Source organism: Stegostoma tigrinum, chromosome 21 (genome assembly GCF_030684315.1).
Source record: "Stegostoma tigrinum isolate sSteTig4 chromosome 21, sSteTig4.hap1, whole genome shotgun sequence".
NCBI lineage: Eukaryota > Metazoa > Chordata > Chondrichthyes > Orectolobiformes > Stegostomatidae > Stegostoma > Stegostoma tigrinum.
Genome location: NC_081374.1, coordinates 34,440,482 through 34,458,144, shown reverse-complemented (window position 1 = coordinate 34,458,144; position 17,663 = coordinate 34,440,482). Strand labels below are relative to the sequence as shown.

At 39.2% G+C, this 17,663-nt stretch overlaps 1 protein-coding gene across 2 annotated transcripts in view; it reads left to right on the top strand.

The window, feature by feature from the left end:
* LOC125462942 (adenosine receptor A1-like) overlaps positions 1-13,006 on the top strand; it is an 81,035-nt gene extending 68,029 nt beyond the window's left edge. Inside the window, exons 2-3 of one of the 2 annotated variants that reach the window (XM_048553464.1) lie at positions 7,492-7,707; positions 11,568-13,006. In XM_048553464.1, the coding sequence (XP_048409421.1) occupies positions 7,492-7,707; positions 11,568-11,604 (253 nt within the window). In that variant the 3' untranslated portion in view covers positions 11,605-13,006. Of the gene's footprint in view, positions 1-7,491; positions 10,437-11,567 lie in introns of those variants that run through there. The other variant, XM_048553463.1, reaches the window with a different exon arrangement.
* The last annotated feature ends 4,657 nt before the right edge of the window (positions 13,007-17,663 follow it).

Genomic DNA, 17,663 nt, shown 5'->3' with positions numbered 1-17,663 from the left:
GTGTAGCACTTCCTGCAGTTGCAGGGGAAGGTGCCGGGTGTGGTGGGGTTGGAGGGGAGTGTGGAGCGGACAAGGGAGTCTATAATCTGATTAAATGCGGCAGAGAGACAATTATAATTAATTTAAAAATAAGATGGTGCTGGAGACAAACTAAATGACTGGAATAACAGGATAGGTGTAAGAGTTACTTGTTGAAGGTCTAACCAAAGTAATAAGTAATTCAAAACTTTTCAAACTAATTAAGGAGGAGAGATCATAACAATTTATCAAGGTAATGGTGTCAACAAAGGACAGTAACGAAGATTTTACAGATACAGAACAGTGTGGTGGGATCACATGTAGCACTACATAAACCCACGAACACAGTTGAGGCTGTTTTCATGGGTATGGAACTTGGCTGCCAGTTTCTGCTCGGTGATCCTATATTGTTGTGTGTCTTGAAGTCCACCCTGGAGGATATTTACCTGAAGATCAGAGGCTGAATGTCCTTGACCACTGAAGTCCTCCCCAACTGGGAGAGCACATTTTCTGTCTGGCAATTGTTGCACAGTGTCCATTCATCCTTTGTTGTAGCGTCTGTATGATCTCACCAATTTGCCATGCCTCGGGGCATCCCTGCCTGCAGTGTATGAAATACACAACATTGGCCAAGTCACATGAGTATCTGCCATGTATATGGGGGTGGGGGCTCTTCCCACATGTTCTAGCAGTATCCATTTTCTTGATCTGACATGTCTTGCAGAGTTGCTATGTCAAGGCTTTGTGGTGTTGTGGTCAGTGTTGTTCTGAAGGTTGGGTGGTTTGCTGTGAACACTGGTCTGTTTAAGACTTAAAGCTGAGAAGTTGGGGCGTAGGGAAGATCTCAGTGGGATGCTCATCCTCATTGATGACATGTTGAAGGCTGCAATGAACATGGTGTAGTCCCTCTGCTCCAGGGGGGCACTGGATGACAAAGGGTACTCTATCAGTCATATCCTGTGTCTGTATTCTGAGGAGGTTGTTGCAGTTTGTCACTGTGGCACCTCAGAACTGACAATCAATCAGTTGAGTTCTTATCTTGTTCTTATGAGGGCATTCTTCAAAATCTTCAGATGTCTGTCCTGTTCCTCCTCATCTGAGCAGATCCTGTACATGTATTGGGCTTGTCCGTAGGGGATGGCTTCTTTAAAATGCTTAGGGTGGAAGCTAGAGAAGTGCAGCATCATGAGGTTATCTGTGGGCTTACAGTAGAATGACCATAAGACATAGGAATGGAAAGTAGTCCATTCAGTCCATTGAGTCTGCTCTGCCATTCATGGCTGATAATTTTCTCAACCTCATTCTCCTGCTTTCTACCCGTAATCCTCGATCCCCTTGACAATCAAGAACCTATCTATCACTACCCTCCTCCCTCCGGACCAACCTCAGGGAATCTACTCTCCATCTTCGGTCCGCCTCCCCCTCTCTCCCTATTTATTCCAGTTCCCTCTCCCCATCCCCCTCTCTGATGAAGGGTCTAGGCCCGAAACGTCAGCTTTTGTGCTCCTGACATGCTGCTTGGCCTGCTGTGTTCATCCAACCTCACATTTTATTATCTTGGAATTCTCCAGCATCTGCAGTTCCCATTATCTCTGATACTATTTTAACCTCACTGCGAAGCCTCTTCCAGGGATGCCTAACCTGAAGAAGTTACCCTCCTCCCTCCGGACCAACCTCAGGGAATCTACTCTCCATCTTCGGTCCGCCTCCCCCTCTCTCCCTATTTATTCCAGTTCCCTCTCCCCATCCCCCTCTCTGATGAAGGGTCTAGGCCCGAAACGTCAGCTTTTGTGCTCCTGAGATGCTGCTTGGCCTGCTGTGTTCATCCAGCCTCACATTTTATTATCTATTTCCTATCTAACACTGCCTTAAATATACTCAATGTCCTGGCATCCCACAGCCTTCTGTAGCTGTGAATTCCTTAGATTCACTACTCACTGGCTGAAGACGTTTCTCCTTTATCTCCATTCTAAATGGCCTTCCCTTTACTCTAAGGCTGTGCCCTTGGGTCTTGGTCTCTCCCACCAATGGAAACATCTTCCCAACATCCAATCTGCCCAGGCTATTCAGGAATCTGTAAGTTTCAATTAGATCCCCTCTCATCCTTCTAAACTCCACTGACTATAGACCCAGAGACTTCAAATGTTCCATATGTTAAACTTTTCATTCCCAGCACCACTCTAAGCTGAGGCTTAAGCAAGGAGTTAGGAGGGCCAAAAGGGACTATGAAGTGCCTTTGGCCAACAAGATTATGGAAAATCCTAAGACATTTTATACACCTATAAAGAGCAAGTAGGTAGCTAGGGAAAGTGTAGGCCTGCTCAGGGATAAGAGATAATTTATGCATGGAGCCGGGTGAAGTGAATGAGCTCTTTAACAAATACTTTGCACAAAGGGTAAGGACATGGTGAAGCCTGGAGATGGGTATTCTAGAGCACATTGATATAAAAAAGGAGTTACTGGGTGTTTTGAAAAGCATTAAAGTGGACAAGTCCCCCGGACCTGATGAGATTTATCCCATAATACTGAGGGAAGCAAGAGAGGGAAGTTCTGGGGCCTTGTACAAAATCCTTTTATCCTTTCTAGCCACAGGACAGGTCCCAGAGGACTGGAGAATAGTAAATGTTGTACCTGTACTTAAGAAAAGCAACAGGGACAATTTGGGAAATTACAGGCTGGTGAGTCTTATGTCAGTGGTAGGGAAATTATTGGAGAAGATTCTTAGGTACAAGATTTACTCACATTTAGAAAAGTATGAACTTATTTGCGATAAACAGCATGGGTTTCTGTGGAGGAAGTTGTATCACACAAACATGATTGAGTTTATTTGAGGAAGTGGCAACGATGATTGATGAGGGCAGAGCAGTGGATGTTATCTACACGGACTTTAGCAAAAATTTTGACAAAATCCCTTATGACTGATATAAAAGTTGAAGTCATATAGGATCCATGGTGAGCGAATAAAATGAATACAGGACTGGCTTTGTCATAGAAGATGGAGAGTAGCAGTGGAAGAGTGTTTATCTGACTGGAGATCTGTGATCAGGAAGTTTGTGGATGACACAAAGATTTCAGGAGCTCCAGATAATGAGGAGGATTGCCAGAGTATACAGCAGGATGTAGGTAAGCTGGAGACTTGACCAGAGTAATAGCAGATGGAGTTTAATTTGGAAAAATGCGAGGTGATGCATTTTGGAAGATTTAATTCAGGAGGGAAATATACAGTAAATGGTAGACCCCTGAGAAGCATAAACATTCAGAAAGATCTCGGCATAAAGGTCCACAGTTCCCTGAAAGCAGCAACACAAGGATAGCGTGGTCAAAAAGGTACATGGAAAGCTTGCCTTCGTCGGTCAAAGTGTAAAAATTGGCATCTCATGTTGTAGTTGTATTGAACTTTAGTTAGACCATATTTGGAATATTGCACACGGTTGTAGTCACCATGCTACCAGAGGGTGTGAGGCTTAAGAGATGGTACTGAAAAGGTTTACTAGGATGTTACCTGATTAGAAGTGTATTTGAGCTCGGTCTCTTTTCATTGGAGAAAAGGAGGAGGAGAGGGGACCTAATTGAGGTATACAAGATAATGAGAGGCATAGATAGAGTTGATAGCCAGAGACTATTTCCCAGGGCAGAAATGGCTAGCACGAGGGGTCATAGTTTTAAGCTGGTTGGTGGAAAGTATAGAGGGGATGTCAGAGGCAGGTTCTTTACGCAGAGAGTTGTGAGAGCATGGAATGCGTTGCCAGCAGCAGTTGTGGAAGCAAGGTCATTGGGGTCATTTAAGAGACTGCTGGACATGTATATGGTCACAGAAATTTGAGGGTGCATACATGAGGATCAATGGTCGGCACAACATTGTGGGCTGAAGGGCCTGTTCTGTGCTGTGCTGTTCTATGTTCTATGTTCTATGTTCTAACCTGCTCCAGGACCAATACATCTTTCCTGAGATATGCGGCCCAAAACGGTGTTCAATATTCCAAATGTGGCCTGACCAGAGCCTCTTAGAGCCACAAAAGTACATCCCTGCCTGTATATTCAAGTTTTCTCAAATGCCAAAGTTGCATTTGCCTTCCTAACCACTGAATCAACCTGCAAGTTTACCTTGAAAGAATCCTGGACTAGAACTTCCAAGCCTCTTTGCACTGCAGACTTCTAAATTTTCTCCCCATTTAGAAAATAGTCCATACCTCTATTCTTCTTACCAAAGTGCATGACCTCGTGCTTTCCCATTTTGTACTCCATTTTCCACTACTTTACCCATTCTCCTAACCTGTCCAAATCCTTCTGCAGCCTCTCTGCATCCTGAATACTACCTGTCCCTCCACTTATCTTTGTATTATCTGCAAACTTAACCAAAATGCCCACAGTGAGGTACTCAGGTGCCCATCCTTGGTGGGGATACATGTATCCAAGAATGGGGCAGATTCTATAATTAGCCCATGTTAAGTCTGATGGTAGGATGAAACTTGCTGATACCACTATGTAGTCATTTCAGTGATTCCTCGCCATGAGCCCAAAGGAAGAAAATGTTGTCAAGGTATCTGGTGTATGGCTTTGGTCAGAGGTTCTACACAGTAAAGAAATCTTGCTCGAACTTTTGCGAGAAAATGTAGTTATATTGGGGAGCAAATTTGGTCCCCATGGCTGTTCTGTGTGTCTGGATGAAGAACTGGTTGTCGAAGGTGGAAGTCTAGTGGTTGAGGATAAAGCAGATGAGTGTAGGTGGCTTTTGGAAATTGGTAGTTGTTGGTATTGAGTATTGAAGCTGTTGCAGCAATGCAGTCAATGTGGGAGATGCTGATGTAAAGTGCTGAGACATCCATTGTGACTAGAAATGTTCCTGGTTCGACTGGTCTGTGGGTGCTGAGTTTCTGTAAGAAATCTGTAGTGTTGTGACAGAAGCTGGGGGGTCCGTGGGTTTCAAGATGCCCTCAACGTAGCCAGAGAGGTTCTCACACAGGATCCCATTGCTTGATACAATCGAACCTCCAGGTGCATTGGCTTTGTGTTTCTTTGGAAGGCAGTAGAAGTTTTCAATGTGAGAAGTATTTTTGTTTTGTAAATATCCCTCTATCTCATTATTCAGCTGTTGACACTTTAGTTCGCCATCTAACACTCTTGGCCACCTGCAGAGATTTATTATTTGACACATCATTCACACCAGTTGTATGATCTTTTGATGTTCCTGCCCTTAATCTCTCTGCCTATAAACTCTGCATCTGTGTGCTCTTCTCTCTCACTGCCGCAATCAACCAAGAGGTTGGATGAATAAAAAAGGAGAGACAGATTATCCTTCCTTTTTCAGGAACTTGAACAGACTGAGGTAATTTGTTTGGAGCCAGGTTGGGGAAAATTGCAGACCATAACAATCTTACAACCATCAATGGAGTGAGCTGGCCACTGGGTCATGACCTTCTGAGCACCCGTTTCTTCATTAGATTTCTCCTTCAAGTGAGAAGTTATGGTGGATACTGACACTGGAAACTGGGAGACAGTTGCTGATGGACATATGCTCCAAAGACTGACTACATGTTTGAAAGGGCACCGATGGAAGTGAGCAGAACTGAAAACTGTCAATAACATGCTGTTTATACTTCGTACTATGTAGTAACTTCACGGGATTGGCTTTTCATTATTAGATGTTCCTGCTTCTGCTCCAGATTTGCTCACTAATGCTTATCATTGAACATTGAAGTGTAGTTTCTGAAATAATCAACAGAACAGCACTTAGTTATGTCTGTGACAGTGAACATGATATTCCATGCCTAAGCCAGTGCTTATTTGCCTGTAGGCCATAACAGGCTTTACTTGGACATTAACACCAGCAGATTATTTCAGACTTTCGGGTTTCTCTCAGACAGATGAATGGCTGGATGTTAAAAGTGTAGAAGTTAATTAGGTAGAGCTAGTAAAGGCAAACAAATTCCATAAAGTGTTTTATGTTTGACAATGTCTGAATTATGGCCAGTTGCAAATGTCAGTTCTGTCTAAGTCAGTGAACAGTGTTTGCCGAAGCACAGATTTTGCTGCACAAAATTGATGATCAGGATTTAACTCTCAGCACTCTTGTTGCTAATCAAATTGATGTTGTTATTATGGAATGACTTTGCCTAAGCTAAATAATCAGTGATGGAAATAGGATTAGTCCTGTGTTGGGCACAGCGATTGCAATGTGTGATGTTCCCATAAAGGCATGCAACACATCTTTGTGCTGACTGCTTTTAAAATGATTTCAACACACAGTACTGCAAAAACAGATTGTGGGTTTGCTGCACACTCAACAGGGAATTAGTTGCGTCTTTGGCAACCATGATGTATAGTTATCATGGACAAGGGACGGGTTCTAAGCATAATCTGCACTCATGGATATTGCTTCTTGAGAGCTTGGTTTATAAGGAGAATTGCAACAACTAGGACAACTTGTAAGGGGTGGGAGAGGCTCGCAGGTTTCTGGGTGTGGTACTAGAGGCAATAATGATGGAGGTGGATAGGAGATAAAACAGGGACCAGGAAGACTGAAGGCAGGTCCTGAAAATGCATGGGAGCTGATGAAAGTTAACTTAGAGTCTGACCCCGAAATGGTGGTTCGGAAGAATTTGATTTGCCCCTGGGAGCATGCCACAGTTTGGTTTTGCCCTGGGCCATCCACTTTCCTGGAGATACTCTGAGGATTTCTGTGGAGTGGTGTAGAGGAGAATGTTGAAGGGCATACACATTGAAATGTTTGATGAACTGTCAGGCCTGTCTCAGAGCCTATTCTTCCCACCAAGGAGGAATTCCGCTTCTAACTACATGCAGAGCATCACACTGAGTTTGAAACCCATCCTTTGCAATGTGGAAATGGTGGCTCATTCTATGACATTTTCTTGTTACTTATTTTCAGGGATGTGGGCACTGATGGCAATTTATTTCCCAATCCTAATCACCTGTGAAGTTAGTGGTGGCTTCATGATCTACTGATTGGCATTGTGGTTTAGGTATATCAATAGTGCTGTACAGAAGAGAATTCCAGTACATCGGCAAGGTGCCATTTGAGACAAATTCCTTTCTATCAATTGCTTGAGATTTTCAAATGCCATCTCAGTGGCTAAAATCTAGCTCCCATTTACAATAGGTAAATAAATGTTAACCAGTTGGGAATTAAAGTTAGGATTTACACAGCAATTATTCCAAGGAGTATCATCATTGCTTGTCCCTTTACCAGGTTAAATGGGGTAAATCAATCTTCTTTTCTCCTACCTGTTGAGTAGCATTTGCTTTTGGTTGGAACTATCTGACGATAAAAAACAGTTCTGTATATTTAGAGAATGAACTGTTGCCCCATCACTCCCATCAAGGTTTTGTACATTGCTGTCCAAGCATTGTGTGTTCTTAGAAATAAACTGGCATCATCTCAGAAGGCAAATTGTCACATTGAACTGAAATGTGGAGTTGGTCATCTAACCTGGTGTTTTTGTTTTCATCTTACAGCTATAAGAGAACAGTTACACAGAAGAGAGCTGGGACTGCCGTTGTCCTATGTTGGGTTATATCTATAATTGTTGGCATGATCCCGATGTTCGGATGGAACAATTACGCTGAAGCTACTCAAGATGGGGCAAACGCGAGCCTTGTGAGCAACATGATTGTGTGCCAGTTTGAGACAGTAATCAGCATGGACTACATGGTCTACTTCAACTTTTTCGGGTGGGTGCTGCCACCTCTCGTGTTGATCTTTGTCATCTATGTGGAAATTTTTAATCTTATTCGAAAGCATTTAAATCAAAAGGCAGTGTCAATCAACAATGCTGATCCAAGCAGGTACTTTGGAAAGGAATTGAAACTTGCCAAGTCGTTGGCTCTTGTGTTGCTTTTGTTTGCAATATGTTGGCTTCCTCTTCACATCATCAACTGCATCACACTATTCTGTCCTTCGTGCAACAAACCAATTATTGTGATGTACATTGCCATCTTTCTAACCCATGCAAACTCTGCTGTAAACCCCATAGTATATGCCTTCAGGATAAATAAGTTCCGGGTGACTTTTCTGCAGATTTGGAGCCAGTACATTTGGTGTAACAAAAATCACAATGCGAATAATTTAAGCAGAGAACAGTTAAGGGCTATACGTGAACAGAAAAGTATTATGTAATTTACTTCTTGACTTGATAAATTGGTGTGAATAATCAAGTGCAAAATTATGAATGAAACTGATTTTGATACTTTGCTGCTGAGCTTATTAATGATTCAAATGTTGTGCACCATTATGGTGACCATTCAAACTGAATCCTCAGCAGCCACCTTATACCTTAGCAAAGAATGTTTTATTTCAGGAGTTGCTGGCAAAGTCTCTGTCTTCAATTCTCCACTGTTTGCTCTGTTTTTTCTCTCTTTGTCATGTTTACATATTGTCAGATTTTAGCAAAGACACTAAATCAGGAACAGGGTGACCACTAGGTGAGATAACTGGCTGCCAGAGTAAAGCCGCTGCCAGTCAGAAAGATTTCAGGCCATCCTCAGTGGAGAAAATCTTTCACTCCCAGGTCTTGACTTCAAAGGTCTCACCTAAAAGGAAAGGATTTCAAAGTTCCCAGATAAACAAATCCTTGCCATAGCAACATCATTGCTCAAGTGCCAAGATGGAATATTCCATGTGGACAGCAAACTTGCACTGAAGGATTCAATCATTTTAACAGGCTGAAAATATTTCTGATCAAGACACTGACATACTAAAATGGACAAAATTAAAACTGCTGCTTAAGACCATCAAGGCGCATCATTTTACAGAATGTGGTGACCTGACAATATGCTTTACCAGCAAATGGATTTTATAAAATGATGAGTGTACTTTTGCTGATACCAGTGGTTTGTTTCACTGTATTACTCTGTAAAATATAGCCAGCACGCCTTACATTTAGACTAAAACTGTTGACGTGGTATTTTAATTAACATTTTAATCTGTAGCAGTTATTTAGAAGGCAAAAGTCATCATTACTGATCTAAAATTTGCACTAAGACATTCATTAACATCAGCTGTGTTGATTGCTCATGCAGCTTAATGCAAGTTTGTAAAGAGCAAGTTGTATGTAATGTTCTCTGTATTTAGTCTGAACATTTATCTGCATACAGATGGTGTGAGCCAATGTACAATTGAACAATTTCTATGTGTCAAATATATGCCATATAATGGTTGCTGTTGATACTAGTTAATCATGCGGATCAATCTAGTACCATCAATGATTCATATTTGTGAAGGTGACTCCCAGTGACTGTTGAATATCACTGATCAATATTGCTCATCATAATAGTAATTATGGATTCAACTTTCAATGTAATCATCAGCTCATGTTTACAATGATTTTCTCCTTCACAGTAACTAACTTTTTCTTTTGGTTTCAGTTCTTTATGTCAACCTTACAATAAAGATCTATCTCAGCCATTGTCTCTTAAGTGGATGTACAGGAGTGCCGCCTACCTGTACAATTTTAGTAGAAGCTCCAAATATGGTAGAATTATTCTGTAGGATTCTAGAGGTTAGTGGCTATCAATGCTACTTTTCACTAGGGAATTGCAGTCTTCAACTGGAGCAGTTTGATTTTTAAAAATTGCATTACCTAACAAATGGAGAAGTTTCATTTCAATAAAATGTATTTTGCACTAATTAGTGCGATTATTACAATAATCGTCACAGTATTAACAAATGACTATAATGTCAAAGTCTAGATAAATAGTTTTATTGCGGCACAGCAGTTGTTTCAGCAGACAGTGACTAATGCCAAAGCACTCATGCATCTTGAACTTTCCTTTTTCCCTCAATTTCTTCAAAACATAAACAAAGCTAGATTATATTTTCCTACTGCTCCAGTGATTTCTTTGCATGTCTGGGCTTCTAATTAACATATTACCACTTTTAAAACTAATTGAAAGTCCTTGTTTTGCTTAGTAAATACATTTTAGTTTGCTTTAATTATTGACTGTAAAATGGACTGTTTACTTTAGTCATATTTTAAGTCTTACCCCACCTTAAAATCGTTCTCTAACACATTGATTCCTATAGATAATCCAGCCTACCAAGTATTTTTTAACTCCTGCATCAGCTTGCATGAATTAAGTTTAATTTTATTTTTTCTATTTCGCTACATGTTTGTCTTTGAAACTGACCTGATTGCTACTCAGAAGTCAGTGATACCTGCAATCATTTTGAAGCTGTTTAGGCATACACATCTCCAGTGTTAATTCAGTGGAACCAGAAGTAAACCACCCAGAACAGAATTAGATTTTAGTTTCACTCCTCAGTTTATCCTTTGCTGGCTGACCTCAACTGAAGCACCCCAAAGGCTGACACTTGGCTTCAGTGCATCTCTTTTCAACTGAGAGGTCAGTCGGCCATATTTTTTTTCATCATTGCAGGCAAACAGGAGTAAGTTCATAAAATGTGAGGCTGGATGAACACAGCAGGCCAAGCAGCATGCTCCTGAGATGCTGCTTGGCCTGCTGTGTCCATCCAGCCTCACATTTTATTATCTTGGATTCTCCAGCATCTGCAGTTCCCATTATCTCAGGAGTAAGTTCAGTTTAGGGAACTTGATTAGCATGGACAGAAAGGGCTGACGGGGTCTGTTTCTGTGCTGTATGCTTCTGACCCTTATCTGCTTCTTTAACCAGTGACTCATGATGGATGGTAGGGAGAGGTGAGTGCACAAATAGGTTTGAGTGCAATTCCTTCCACAGTGTAATAATGTTCCATTACTCACTGTCTGGACCTCCTCTTAAAACAAATGGCCATCTTTGTGAAGTATATGTTTTTCTTGATGCTTAGTACCTCAATGTGAATCACTGCCTTCAAGAAAGGATCCTATGCCTTTTCAGGCATTTAACAACATCCTCATCTGGGCAAAGGTAATGTACTTCACTATTACAAAACGAATCTACAGGAATGCACTTTAAGAGTTTAAGATACTTCAGAGAGTGTTCTAGTGAGCAATTACTTATTTTGATTCAAAATCTTTAACCATTCTCTTAAAACAAACATCCTGATAAGTCAATTTGTTTTTTAAAATCAATAAATTAGTTTGTCTCTGCACATTCAGAATATGATTATTGCAAATGTATTCATAAACCTCTCCAACGCACTTTATTACTAACAGGTTCGAATGGACTCCCTGTTGTAACTTGTGCTTTTTTTATTTGAAGATTATGAAGTTAAAATGTGAAATTAGAAATAAACTGAAAATGAATTTATTGCAGTAAGTATGAGCCTGAACCTTTTATGTGTATGCCATCTCCTTAACAATGTAAACTGTAATGGATTTCCACCACCTTGGATTCAGTTTAATGAAGGTAACCTTATAAATTAACCACTCACTTTATTTCCAGCAGTTAATAAGTGTCGAATGCACCAACTTTCCAAGTTCCAGCTTAGGTATTAGCAGTATTGTGGACTTTATTTTATGTAAAACTGTCTAGAAGAAAAGCAGTTTATATTCTGCTTGCCTTTTTATATCTGTATTATAAACAAGATTGATAAATCTGTTAACACCATCTCTCAATGTGTTTAAATTCCACAGTAATGACAATTGCATGGGCAATGCAGAAGACAGCTGAATTTGTCCAAGCTCACTATTCCATGTGTGAAAAATGACTATTTAATAGACACATTTACCAAAATTCCTTGCATAAACATGTCTTCTCTTCCATTGCAAGAAAATTATTTGGTCTGAGTTAAACACCAGCTCTACCAAGTTTTAAGTGAATTAATTTAAACCCTGTTTTATCCATCATATACAAAACAACTCCAGACCAATTTGAGAAGGCCTTTCTCTTACTAGCATACCGTGGCATCTATCCTCATCTATTTCATAGAAATCCAAAACAATGATAGTCCCACCTTTGGAAGAACTGGTCTGTGTAACAGAGGAAGACCTTGATAGCATCACAGCCAATCATACGGCACTCTGAGTTAGAATGAAAGACCTTAATAAAGGAACTGGTAAATGATGAGCCTTATGCCTTGTTCTGATAGCATTTTATCACGTGAAAAGGCAAGTTTCTGAAAACATTTCTGTATTATCTCATACAAATTCTTCATATCAAGGTTTTGAATCGAACAGTTGAACACGTTGAGGCTGATTAAATAATATGTAATCAAAACGCAGCAAACGTTGCTTCTTGGTTGGTCCTGTTACATCATAATGGAAATCATTGGCATCCTTCAAGTGGGAATTGTTTCTATATTATTTGACTTATGACTTTTTGGGGATGCACTTTATGGAATCAGCGGACATAGGAAGAGTGTAGTTGAAGTTGAAAATTATTTTGATTGTTATCAGGTATAATTGCTTCATAAGTTTGAGCATTAAAAAGTGCACTGTGATTCAATATAATTGTAAGGTGGCCATTTTGGGAAAAAAAACAGCAGAAATCAAGTAAATCTATTGTCAACAAAATCATACAAGGCCTTTCAATAGAATCGAAACAATGGTCTTAGATCTTTGAAATGGAATTCAAGGCACAGCTTATTTGAATGAATCATTTTTGAATACAGATTGACTTTGCATTGTACTTCGTATAAAATAAACCATCAAACTTTAGAGTGGTGTTCTGAATGTATCAGATTGTTTATCAATACTACCAATATCATGCCCCATAAGAAGTAATCTCTGTTTAGTGTTTTCCATCAGTACATGAAATTAATTCTCGATTTTAAATTGTTTAGGCCCTGCGTAGACTTTTCATTGAATTCAAAATGTAGCTGCTCACTTTCATGTATTTGTTTATTTGTGAGTTGATTTGTTGTTGACTAATGTTTCCCATCAGATATTGTTTTCTAAAAGTAAAAGGAATTTCCGAATAGCACAATGAGAATGTAGCCATGTACAAACTAAAAAATCTTATTTAAATTAATTGGTAAATGCAAATGTCATGGTCTGAAGTAATAAAATTACTTTGTTCATACAGTAGGTGGATGTGTAAATAAATTATATATTTCGAAAAGTATTACAATAAAAAAGACAACTCATCAGTTTGGCTGTTACTTGTGTTCTTTGTTTTCCAATTTGTTCCTCTGATCTGTTATTCCACTCCTATGTATTGCCCTGAAGCTAGCTCAACGGACAAACAGATTTGGTTAACTGTAATCTTCTGTTGTCCATAACAAAATAGCAAGGTATGATAGCACCTTGGAAAGTTCTCTTCCACTTGTTGCTTTGATGGAGAATGATTGAAATAACCTATATTTGACAATGCATAGAACATACATACATAAATTTGTGAACTGCTACAGTCCATTCAGTATAAGGACTCATTGATGACAGGGATTTGAACCCATGACATAAGGATCAGTACTAAATTTCCAAGTTGAGATAATACATGGTTTGGGGGAGAATTTTATAGGTGGTGATGTTCTTGTGTATCTGCTGCCCTCTTCCTTCTGGATAATAATGTTGTGGATTTGGAAGGACTGTTTAAGGAGTTTTGGTGAATTGTTGCACGTTGTAGATGATGCACACTGCTGCTGCTGATTGTCGACAATGGATGGAGTGAATACTGAAGGTGGTGCATGGGTGCCTATCAAGAAGACTACTTGTCCTGGATGATGGCAAGCCTCTTGTGTGTTGTGCAAACTGTATCCAGGTGATTGAGGAGTATTCTATCCACTCCTGACTAACACGTAACTAAGAATTTTAACATGAAGCTGTTGCCAACAAATCAAAAATTACTTTTTGCTGTCCATTTCTCTCCTCCATCCTTTGAAGGTGTAAACACAGCGTGCAATGTTCACCAGCAGGGGACAACCCAGCTACAAGCTTAGAAGCGGCTTAATTGCCTTCTGCTGAGCATCTTCATTGGTTTCTGACAGATTTAGAGGGTTTTCTATCAACATCATAACCCACTGTGGGGAAAGTCAGAGAGTGGGGTGATTCGGGTTCCTAAAATGATATTTCTTCCAAGCGATTTTAATACTCAATGTCTTCACTGACCCTTACCTGAGAAGATTCTGCTCATGCTAAATTTTCCTCCACCATTCTACTGAAAATCTTTGAGCAGAAAATAGAATGATCTCAGGGGAGTGGAACTAACTGAGTTTGTCTTGCAAAGAGTCAGCAAGGAATTAAATGGCCAAGTGGCCTCATCCAGCACTGAAATGTTTCGATGATTCCATGTCCTAAGACCATGGCAGTATAGTTCCTCTTCTAATGAAGAATACTGATTCCCTTGTCACTGCCCCAAAACATGAGGAAAAGCATCGGGGATGTTAGTCTGAGGTAACAGAGTGGTGGAGTACAACAGTTTACATAGAAGTAATGATCTTGATTAAGGCCTCCTCTCCCTCTAATTTAACAAGCAGCACTAACCTTCATAGACGAGAACCTCAACAAAGGCCTAGAAAATCTCTGTATCACTTAGTAAGTCTCCAGTGTTCTTTTTAATCAGCACTATCCCTTCAAATTTTACAGTAATGCTAATGTTGTAGCACCACGGATTCTCTTCCTCAGCAGCCCCAGTGACATGACCCAGAGATGGAGGGTCTCCAACTATTGCTCTGCATGAAACAAAAGAATCCTCCCCAACAAATCAAGTTGCATTTTTTTGATATGTGGAAACCTATTTTACTAATGTTTCGGGATTACATTCTGAAATTTCGCTGGTTTATAGAGACTCAAAAAGTCACATTCATGTTTTTATTCCTTGGAAATGTAGAACTTTGCAGCATTCTCTTGGTGCTTTGAAGATCAGGTTCAGTGACTCAATCCATTTTTGCATGAAAAGTTATGTTTTTTTTAAATCCGGTAACTTTGATGGTTCAACATATTTTTGCCTCTTGCTCGACAATTTTTATGTTTGTACCATTTATAGGATGATGGCTTTTACTTTGAGAAATATGAAATGTGAGGAGAACTTCACCTGACAAGAAGCATTAGAGAATAGTAGTTTTTTTCCATCACCTTTGTAGTGCAAATCTACCCAGTTTTCTTTAGTCTCAATGACACAGATCTTCAGTTCAGAAAGTTCTGTAAGAAGGAGATTTAAGGCTATAAACTGATATTATTTAAATCATTCCACTAGAGAAGAAAACATGTGAAATTGCCTTCAAAGCTCTCCCCAAATTCCTACTAAAAGACACGATCTGTAACTTCCTTCATCAATTTCATCTGACTTTATGCCTGTCAGAATCAACCAATTACAGAGCAATTTGATGCTCTGACAATTCTGTTGCTATTTAATCTGTTACAATTACATATCATTCAGATAATCAATATTTATTTAGAGCTTTTTTAAATTGGTCATTCCTCAGGTATTATTATGTCTATAAATTCCGGAATCATAAGAATGTTATTCAGTGGGGAAATCATTTAATTAAAATAAATGAAGTGAAATAATTGGGAAATATTTCCACCAAAATTTGACTCAAAGTCAGTTCCATGTGAACAGAATATTATCTGCTTCCACATTTCCAAGTTTCAGGATGGGCTGTGGTGTTTCGATACTTATCACAGGAAATCTGAAGCAGCATCTCCACCTTCAAAATAATCTGTGATTGCTCTTGATTTTTGTTCTCTTTTTCAACTACTTTGTTAGTTTGGTTTTACAAAAACAGTCATTAGACGTAGAATCCCAAATGAACACAAAGTTCACATTCTTTTTAAATAAGGATTTTGTAGCTTTCTTTACAATAATTCCATCCTTTTCTTCTGTGAATCTTAATGCCCAACGGATTGACCTGCAAGTTCCTTTTGCTTTCTGATGTTATGCATCATAACTTCACCCCAGCAGAGGAATATTATACTGAAGAATAATTAATTGTTTTATGACTTCACTTATGAAAATGGTGGAGAGGTTATGGGTTAAAATAAAACTTTCCATTCTGGTAAATTTATAGAATATGCAGCATTATAAGCATTGACAAACTATTTTCACTTTCTAAGATATTTGTTGGAATGTGAAAGTTACTAGCAAAAGTAACATTTATTGCCCATCTCTACCCGGGAGAAGGTGGTAGTGGTGTCCTGTCTTCGTGAACTGCCGTAGTCCACGTGGTGTAGCTATATCCACAGTTCTATTTGAGTAGCTCAGCAGTAAGCATTGGTGCCAGACGCCGATGTTAGATTCCAACCTTGGGCAACTGTCTGTGCACATCCTCCCTTTGACTGTGTGCTTTTCCTCTGGGTGCTCCGCTTTCCACCCACAATCCAAAGATGTGCAGGTTGGATGGATTGGCCATGCTAAATTGCCCATAGTGTCCAGCAATGTTCAGGAGTAGGGGGATTAGCCATGGGGAATATAGGTTTATAGGGATAGGGCAGGTGGGTGGATCTGGATTGTTTGCTCTTCAGAGGGTTAGTGTGGACTTGATGCATCAAATGCCTGCTTCCACACTATGGGAATTCTATGATTCTAAGCATTACAAGATTTTGACTTAAGTAAAGGAACAAGTACTAAGTCAGGCTGATGCGTGACTTTGAAGGGAACTTGTTGTGATGTTGGGCTCATGCATCTGCCGTCTTTGTCATAGAAAGAAGAGGTGACAGTTTTGGAAGGTGCTGTCAAAGGCTCCTTGTGTAGCTGTGGGCAGTTGCAGCTCATCTTTCAATAGAGCATAACATGAATATGATCTGTAATAAATTATAATCTATAACATCCCCAAAGTATTTACTACCACGAGCAAATGAATCATTATGACACTTTTGAGTATATTGTTGGGTAGCCAGAACAGACACAAGCCTGGTAGTTAACTTTGCCTATTTCATTTTCTAGAGTTTATTTATATGCTTTGTGTGTGTAAAATTTTCTATATTGAATAAAATTGTCCATGTACAGGTTGCTTCATTTTTAATTTATTTGTAAAGCAACAGAATATGCTAGACTGGTGTTTTGTTATTAAAAACCATATTCCTGATCTCATACTTCAAGAGCTAGGATGATGACTTTCAATTATACTTGAAGTATTGAATTATTTTATTAGCCGTGTTCAGCTTTTGGAAGCATTCTAAATCTACTGATTGTCCTTTCTTTAGTATATTTATCACTAAAGTTCAATTTTCTACATAATTGGCAGACAAACTTCTTCAAACTGCAGTTTAGAAAATGCAAGGCAGACATTAATATACCAAATGCACAGTATTTCCAATTTCTAATCAATACTAGTTAATTTTGTAATACAAACCTCAGAAACATGGAGAAGGGAGCTGCCATATTTGATAAGTCAATCATTTAATAACATTTATAGTGTTAAGACTATGAGACCCAAATTTGTAATGACCAGAACCCCATATGAATTATTCCCAAGTTATGATGCTTCCAACTGAAATATCACAAATCATTAGGCTCGTGGGTGAGAAAGGAAAAACTAACTCTTTCCTTATTCATCCACCTCCCAGCGGGTTGCAAATTACAAAGTAACTTACAAAGTTAATTTTAGAAAGCATTCCTTCCCTTCCTTACAGATCAAATTAATTAATGCTTTTAAAATATGCAAATTTATCTTAACCTGAGTTCAAAAAAGAATGAGTTATTAATTTCCAAATGCAAGAATAAACAATGACACAACAAATATAAACACAGATAAGAAATGAGAATTAAGCCCAATAAAAGATGAAAGCTTTTAAGGTATGGGTATCAATCTCTATTGGTCATACATTGAGTTAGAACAATAGTTGAACAAT